Source organism: Ochlerotatus camptorhynchus, unplaced genomic scaffold (genome assembly GCF_037179485.1).
Source record: "Ochlerotatus camptorhynchus isolate MF236.1 unplaced genomic scaffold, CSIRO-AGI_Acam_v1.1 ptg000257l, whole genome shotgun sequence".
NCBI classification, from domain to species: domain Eukaryota; kingdom Metazoa; phylum Arthropoda; class Insecta; order Diptera; family Culicidae; genus Ochlerotatus; species Ochlerotatus camptorhynchus.
In genome coordinates, this window is record NW_027040747.1 from 1,049,941 (window position 1) to 1,058,197 (window position 8,257).

The window sequence follows — 8,257 nt, forward strand, 5'->3', positions numbered from 1 at the left end:
GACATTGAGGGGAGCGATAAATGTGTATCAGATAAACGATTATCATGGGCTGCCTTCGAAGCGCGTCCGGATACACGAGGAAGATGCAACCTCTCTGAAGAATGTCGTCTGATTTTTTTTCGCGTAGCTACTATTGAATCTTGTCTCAGACCGAAAGAATGACGCGTGCTCAAAAACGATCGGGGGGGTATAGTCATGTATAAATATCGACTGCACTTTGCAATGCACAATCAGTTTTGCGTCTACAACTAGAATAACAACTGCAATCTCGAACTGCACGAAGAAGATTCACGTTCAGCGTAGAAAAATGAAATCCGCAATTTTTGCATTCGTCGCGATTTTCGCTTTGGCCGTGGCCGTACCGGTGCCGGATAAGGATGCTCAAATTTTGCGCTTTGATAACGACCACAAAGGAATCGATGGATACAACTACCAGGTCGAGACGAGCAACGGCATTCAACAGCAGGAACAGGCCGAGCTCAGATCATTCGGAGAAGATAGTGCGGCCATCGTGGTGCGAGGATCGTATTCGTTCACCGCCGACGACGGTCAGGTTTACACCGTGAACTACATTGCCGACGAGAATGGATTCCAACCGGAAGCACCACATCTGCCCAAGGCTTAGGACCATTGATTGCGGGAAGTAGGCCGTGGAGGAAGTGTTGAAGACTGAAGAGTGCTGTTTATGGTTTGTTGAATGAAAAATAAAAATTTTGATTTTGGAAATTGTGGTTCGGTAATTTTTGTGGAATTGTCCCATACATTTGGTCCCGATCAACATTTGATAGCAAATAGGTCATTAGGGTATTTTTGAATACCTGTTTTACTGTTTGGGGTTGCATTTCCTTAGGATTTCCATATGGGGACTACAGTTGAAACTTCTTGAAAAATCGAATAAGCGGAGGGAGTCGGTTGACCCACTCTAATGCCCATACACAAACAAACATCAGTGGCTTTGTTTCGAGAATGTTAATTCTAAAGCATCGTTAGAAATAAAATGTGTTTAATAAGAGTAAAATCACACCATAGATAGGTTAGTTCTGGGGCTGAAAACTGAAATCGATTCAGGCCTGCATAATCAACCTAGAAAATAACGTGAGTTACTGCACGTTAATATACCCAATATCTGTCTTAAATGCAAATCGTCCCCTCTATCGGGGCAGAAAATAAACTGGTTTCTGCTCTGGTCGAGAGATGAGCCCAACGAGCGAAGGTTATTGACATTGAACTCTACGACAGCGACGAAACAGTGCCATTTTGGAAGGCATCCGTTCACCATCCGCAACTAGCTGGTGCTACGCACGCACGCCATCAGAGACCCATCATTTGTTTTTCTATAATAATGCCCACTGATTCCGTGTTGTTTAGTCAATACCTTATTTTCCTTCCCCTTCAAAAAGTGCCGCCGGTCATTTCACACCACAACCGAGGGTCCGTCATTCGAATATATAACAAACCACACATTCGTGTATCTTCATGTCGTTGCGGTTCAAGTTCACCCTCTCGCTCGTCATAAATCGATTCTTAAGTCATAATACCATCAACTAGGACTGGATTTTCAATTGGCTGCAGAAGCGTTTGATGATGGTTTTAGGTGTTATCACGAGTCCCATGCGTGAAGCCTGTGGTGAATCCATTCGATGACCGACGACGTGTTGAAAAATTTGGCACTTTTTGGACTGAGATGACCCACACCTAGCTCGCAAACTGGCTGAACCGGTTCCTAAGATTGGTGATTTATTTATTATTAGATCTTTGATCTAGGTAGGTACAGGTACAGTGTCAGCAATATGTTTTATTTTTATCTAGACTGAAGACCCACATCGAACGATATTATCATGTCCATGCCTGCACAAACTCTGCCTGCGTGGATTATCATAACCAGTGTGTCACGGAATTGGTTGTCTATGAATCTGTGAAATACCTGCTGAACTGACCCATCAACAAGCAAGCTAGCAAACCGTTCGCGTCGATGCCTTAGGTTTATGTCACCTCATATTTCCCACCCAAACGTCGTGGTTGGCTCAACCGGTGATACAAAAGGTCATTGCATGCGGGAGCAGATCGGCGAGCGGTGGATGACTTAGTAGATTTTAGACGAGTAACTTTTGGCAAAGGGTATGAGTTAAATTACAAGGGGCATTCAAAATAACTAGGATAGGCAAATTTTTGGTCAACTTTGGAGTGTGGTAACTTCGTCAAATATGGTTCGACTTTAATTCTTCCAAAAGCATTCGACTGCAAAACTAATATAGTTTTATGGAGTAGCCACCAAAAATAACCATGGTCACTAGATTCCAGATTCCGGAGGGCTTGTCTAACTTGATAAATCTGTGATGTAGTTTTCAATAGAATACCGGTAGAAAATCGATATATTTAGTAAATATACAGAAAGAAGAACCATTTCAAAAGCGAATGAATTGCCTAGAAATAAAATCCACTTATAATCGACCGAGATTTGTTCCTTTCCCTGGAATCAGTTCTGATGAAGGGTTCTGAATGCAGTCAGATCTTTTAATCACACAAAACATGCCTTGCGACAATCGACAATGGTTTTGAATCAATAGGCTTTCGATAGACTTTATCCCTCCCCTTGGTTAGTTTTTGCACCTTGCTGTTGGTGTGCGGGCTTAATTTCATGCTTTATAGTGAAGTGTTGGAGACGGTAGGTTTATGGCCGGCGCTGCTGGCTCATGCCGCGATAGAATGGCGCCATGGGCAGGCAATGGGAATTACTAAGCTTCCCCTCTCTGATAAACCACTGCATGAGAGAACCAAAGATCTAGTCTAGCAGTGATAGTATCACACTTGTTACTCCTTTGATTGAGAGCCGCGTCGTAGTACGCTTAGGTATAGGCACTGACGTTGGGTGTGATACTGGCGGGTTTTGCCGCAAATCACTCTTATTTTATTTATTTGGGTTTGCAAGGGAATTATATTATTGAAATATTTCAGAAAGTGCCCTTCTATTTGCGTGACAAGCTTTCATTGTTGTTTTCATTGAAGTATTACTCAGGAAACAATGTTAAACTTCATTTTTACATGGTATTGTAACTAATCTTATATGTGCTTCATTTTGATTTGAGATCAGTGTTTGAACTATGGCTCGGGATTTCCACTGTGCCGTGCTTCTATTGTGATATACCCATACGTATTTTTGTGGTGCGACATAGTGGAAGCGTGTGAGCATAGTTGGAGCATTTACCCTATATAATTTAAACAATCAGCTAGGAAACTAACCTCAAAATGAAGCATTTTAGTCACATAAAGGTGTTACCTGGGTCGAACTAAGATAAAATAAATAGGTATAGGTCAAAATCAAAAGTACTTGAAACACGTTTAATTTTAGAATACAAGCACAAGTGCTGGTACTTAATAAAGCATGGGTTAGGATTGATTAGGTGAATTAGAGCTTTTAATAATTTATCAAATTAGACTAATGAGATATCATAATCATCAAATGAACTTAAATAAGAAACTTCAGAAAGTCTAATGACATTAAGTAGATTAAGAATAGAATTAGGATGCTGGGGTCCGCTTAGGGAGGCAACTAACCTTTAAGGTTGTAGAATAAATCTTCTTATTTAGTCTTGAGCTTTAATAAGAAAATGCAAGCAGACCAATAGCATTAAGCAGATTAACAAGGAGAAGAATAGTTTAGGAAATAAGTAAAAGTAGAGGTATGTGACAATTAATAACTTTTAAACTTTTGGAGGTATTGTATTCCCCTGAGTTTGTTGTACTCGATTATTATATTATTCTCTCAATACGCTAAATCTCTTATATATGCGGCTACCGTAGCAGCACACTTGTCATTTAACTGTTGTGGTTACTTGTATGCACCTTATTTCAGTCACAATCAAGTTGCAGCAACCTATTTTGATAGATGTGTGTTGCTTGGGTAAAGCATTTGAGTTAACTTATTTCTTAGTGTTCAAGTACTTACATTTGTAAACAGCAGTCAATGTTAATCTATGAACTAAATCCTCGGAATCAACGCGCCTACGTCTACGCCTATGCGCCTAGCTTACGCAGAAGTGATACGCAATTCGGTAGAGCTTGTTAAACGCTTTTGAGCTTATGTAGTATAGAATTTGTTCGGTACGGTCGCGAAATCTTGAAATTAACTAATTTGATACAAAACTCAGTAGTAAATAAGTAGAATATCTAGGGAGGAAACCAAAATTAATCAACTTGCCAACATAGGCTATCACATTTGGTGGCACTCTTTAAGTGATGATAAGCCTTTTTTCTCGCTTCAGTTGTCTCGCACGGCTTTCGGAATTTGCGCGGTTTTCGTAACTTACATAATTCAGATATTTCGTTCGAAACGGCTTTACTCGTTCAATCTATTTACTACGCGGAGGTATCTACGCGCACACGTCACAGCATTTTTCCATAACTATCTTGAAACAATACACACGGAATCCAGTGTTCAAGCGCCCAACATAGGCTAGTCCTTCTGCTGTATTGTCAAAGATAGAAGCAAAATTTATTCAAATGAGTCAAGTCTTGAAAACTAAGCTGTCACGCTGCTCCAGCTTGATGCACGATAAAAAAAAGGCTTTTGATAGTACACTTTGTGAAAATTGAAAATGGAACATCTAATCTAATCTAATCTAACACCAACACAGCCAGTTCTAGAAAGCATCCTGGAAAATGATATACATATATACCTACATCATTTTTCTTGTCTATTTGATATATGTTTCACACATATCAAAACGGCCAGGCCTACTGTGCAGCATTTAAGGGGCAAGATGATTCAGAAAACATCGGGCCTGTTTAAATTAGAAGATTTAAACACGATGCTTCAGAATCCAATAAATGGATGAAACGTGGACATCTCGTACCGTACGTTCCGATTCGGTAATTATATGATTGGTTGGTCGTTCGAAGCATCAAAGCTAGAAAGGTTAAGTGATGCTCCATTTTCTTCTTACGGTTGGGGCATGAGCACTAACTCTTGTCCTAGCCTTTTATGACTTATGGCTATAGCGCCATTACTCGCTTTTTGAAAAGAGAAAAGGGAAAGGAAAAGCAGAAGGACAAAGGGGAAAGGATTAGGTGAAATCTATGAACATAAACAATATTTTTGATTTGAAATATACAATATAGAAATTCATAACGGCGGTGGTCACTACCCGATTCTTGTCACTATTATCAAGTCAATTCGGAATATGCTCTTCACCATGCAAATTTGAAAATCACTTATGCAGTTAGCATTAGCATTAGCATTAGCATTAGCATCGAACAAGTTGCACAATATCGTAGGTGGTACGAATTCAAAACTATTAAGAGCAAGACGGATATCTATTACTGGACAGATAGTAAGTAGGAAGTAATTACTATCTCCCAGATAAAGACATATCCCGCTCCAACAGTTAAGGATTGTCCTGGCCACGTCCTTACAACTGGTAGGGATAGGAAAGGTATGTTCGTCCAACATTTACTTAAGAGAGATGCAGAGAACTCTACGACCCCTCATAAATGTCTCGGGAATTTAGGAAATCACTTATGCAGTTTGACACAAATTTAAAAATCAGTTAAATTACTAATTTGACCTAGTGACCCCTTGGGCCTAGTTACATTCGGCTTAATTCGGCCCTTGCGATCAGGCTATGTCACCAATCCTCCTCAATGGTTGGTCTTCCCATCTCCTGGTATCCCCCTTAACCCTCCGGAAGAAATGATTTCCTGACTGTAAGCATTCCGCATTTTCAGCAGTTTAATATTGTGGTCACGAGCCAATGATGTAGATCCAGGGCAGGGACCTCCCAGGTGTAGCAGCTTGCTAGTCTGCCAAAGGCTGCAAAATATGCTGTTTCCTCGTTTTCATTTACTCCGATGTGTCCTAGGGATCCATACAAAATAATATACTTCTGAATTCCTTTGATACAGGGCTATTTGACCATATTGAACTGGAATTTGATTAGTACGCTAGCAGAATCACTTCTTCCTGGGGTCATTCAATAGTATCAATCCACTCTGCACCCACAATAATGGCGTCACCGTGCTGTGGCAATGATGGCGATTATTTCTAATCCAAGCCAACCTGATTTGGAAGCAGTAGGTAAGCGACTAATTGCATGAGCATGATTAACCGCCCACGGCTGCTGCTCTGTTATCGCCAGATCAGCTGCATTTACACAAAGAACCAGCAGATGATGTTTGGGACTAACATTCATCCGCAATGTGTAAAAACAGCAGATCTAATACTTAGCCATACCAGCGCCGGCCGTGTCCGAATGCAGGTCAAATAGGGAAAGGGAAGGAATGTGTTGACATGACACTCGCTGTGAAGGAAACCTAGAAGTCCTCTGCGCTTCCACGAGAAAATACTGGATATTGAATGTGGGGAAAGGTTTGCAGCATGGATCGCTTTGGCAAACTAATGCTGATTGTAGCGTACACAGGTGACTATAAACAGAACATCAAATGATATTTGTTTGTTTATGTGTTTGCAGTTAAATTTACAACTATTTAAACAAATAAATGGAAAGCTCTCATAAATGGAAAGCTAATTCGGCAACTGTTTCTGGCTGTTCAACGCTGTTGACGATCATCATCACAAGTGAATTAATTAATAGGAACAAACTCACCAAATGAATGCATGAGCAATGTCAACCGGATGAAATTGCATGGCACTGCTGGTCCATCTTTCTTGCTTGAATCAGAATGATATCCACCCTTGACCGCTTCCTCCACCTCGTACTGATGATGCTTTTCAACTGAAATAGCATGTTGCCTCTCCTTGAATACATCTTGATCCATGGTGATTTCTTTAAATCTGGAGAATTTCCTGTCTGTATCTGTGATTAAAGGAGTCTCCAGGATCACCACTTGTGGGTCGCATCTCCGTGACGTCGTCGCAAACGAAAGAACGTCGGGGGTTCAGTGGGGGAGTTTGTTTTCGGAGCTCCTTCTTGACTCTTTGCTTGAACTCTTTGCTATCGATTTCAGGACCGGTGTGATGGTTGGTTTTTTATACTGTTATAAAAATATGACGAAATATATTTTCCTATCTTTTTACTCGTCAAATAAACAGCGGAGAAAATGCACGTCAAACTTGTGAAAACCGAAAATGGAACATGGAACGAAATTATGAAAGATTTTAACCGTTAATAACTCAGCTGCCCCTGGACCAATTTCAATAATTTTATTACCAATCGATCAGAAATATTTCTACACATCGATGCTTCTAATTGTTGATTTTCAACAAAAAACTATTGAAAAAGTGGTAAATGTCAAGCATTGTCCAAAAGCGTTGAAATAACTAGCACATTCACCAATTACGTGCATGCATATGCTGCTTCCCCAACACAGTCATCAGAGCATCGTTTCTAGACGAAACAAGTCGAAGTGGCATTCGCCTCCGATCTTCGGGCGTGTGCGAATAGGAAGGATGCAATTGCGTAAAATTTTGCACACCCATCGTCATATTCAGAACCATTGTAACCAAACTTGGAAGCAGGGGTGCAAGTGATTTTGATCGATTCTCTTCATCGACTTTCTGTTTCGTTAATAGCTCGACGGCAAACACATTCATTGATACGTTTGTTGTTCTGGATAATAGAAGAGCATAGCAGAAATAATGCGAAATAGGTTAGTGAAGCCATGGTCATCAAAAGAGGAAATCGGTGAAGAGAATTCACTTTCACCCCTTTACAGCCCCTTAAGTCAGACGTCGCCATAGCAATGAAAACTAGCATTGCACCGCTTTTGGTTCTTGGGTTACACTTGCTGGTTGCAATTCTGCTGTTCGACATTTTCGAAAGACCACCAAAAACATGAAATTACACTATTTTCCAGGAATGCCTAAAAGTCCAATTATTCGATTAACGATTAATCGTATAGATTATGTTCTTGATTTACAGCTATTCGATTAAATATTTATGAATTTTCAACTATTCGAGCGCGTAACCGACATCCTTTCTTATTTCTACTCGTTTTATTTGGCGCTGTAGTGAAAATAAATAAATCTATATATACAGAGCTGGAAAAAGGGCCTATCTGCTTTGATAGATTCCCTTCGTCGACTTTCTCTTTTGATAACCACGGCTGTGCAAAGAGTTTTCGTGCTATTTTTGCCACATAGCATGATAAGGAAGGTTTTTATCTATCGTTAAATACAACAAGGAATGTTGTTGCAGCTGAGTTATTAACGAAAGAGAAAGGTGATGAAGAGAATCGATCAAAGTTGATAGGCCCTTTTTCCAGCTATGAATATAAATGTACTAATTTATCTGAACAGGCA

At 40.1% G+C, this 8,257-nt stretch overlaps 1 protein-coding gene across 1 annotated transcript; it reads left to right on the plus strand.

Annotated features, from left to right (window-relative positions):
* The first annotated feature begins 214 nt into the window (after positions 1-214).
* Positions 215-676, plus strand: LOC135705031 (flexible cuticle protein 12-like). Its single transcript, XM_065226583.1, has one exon. The coding sequence runs from the start codon at positions 308-310 to the stop codon at positions 623-625; it is 318 nt and encodes a 105-aa protein (XP_065082655.1). The 5' UTR covers positions 215-307; the 3' UTR covers positions 626-676.
* Positions 677-8,257: the final 7,581 nt, after the last annotated feature.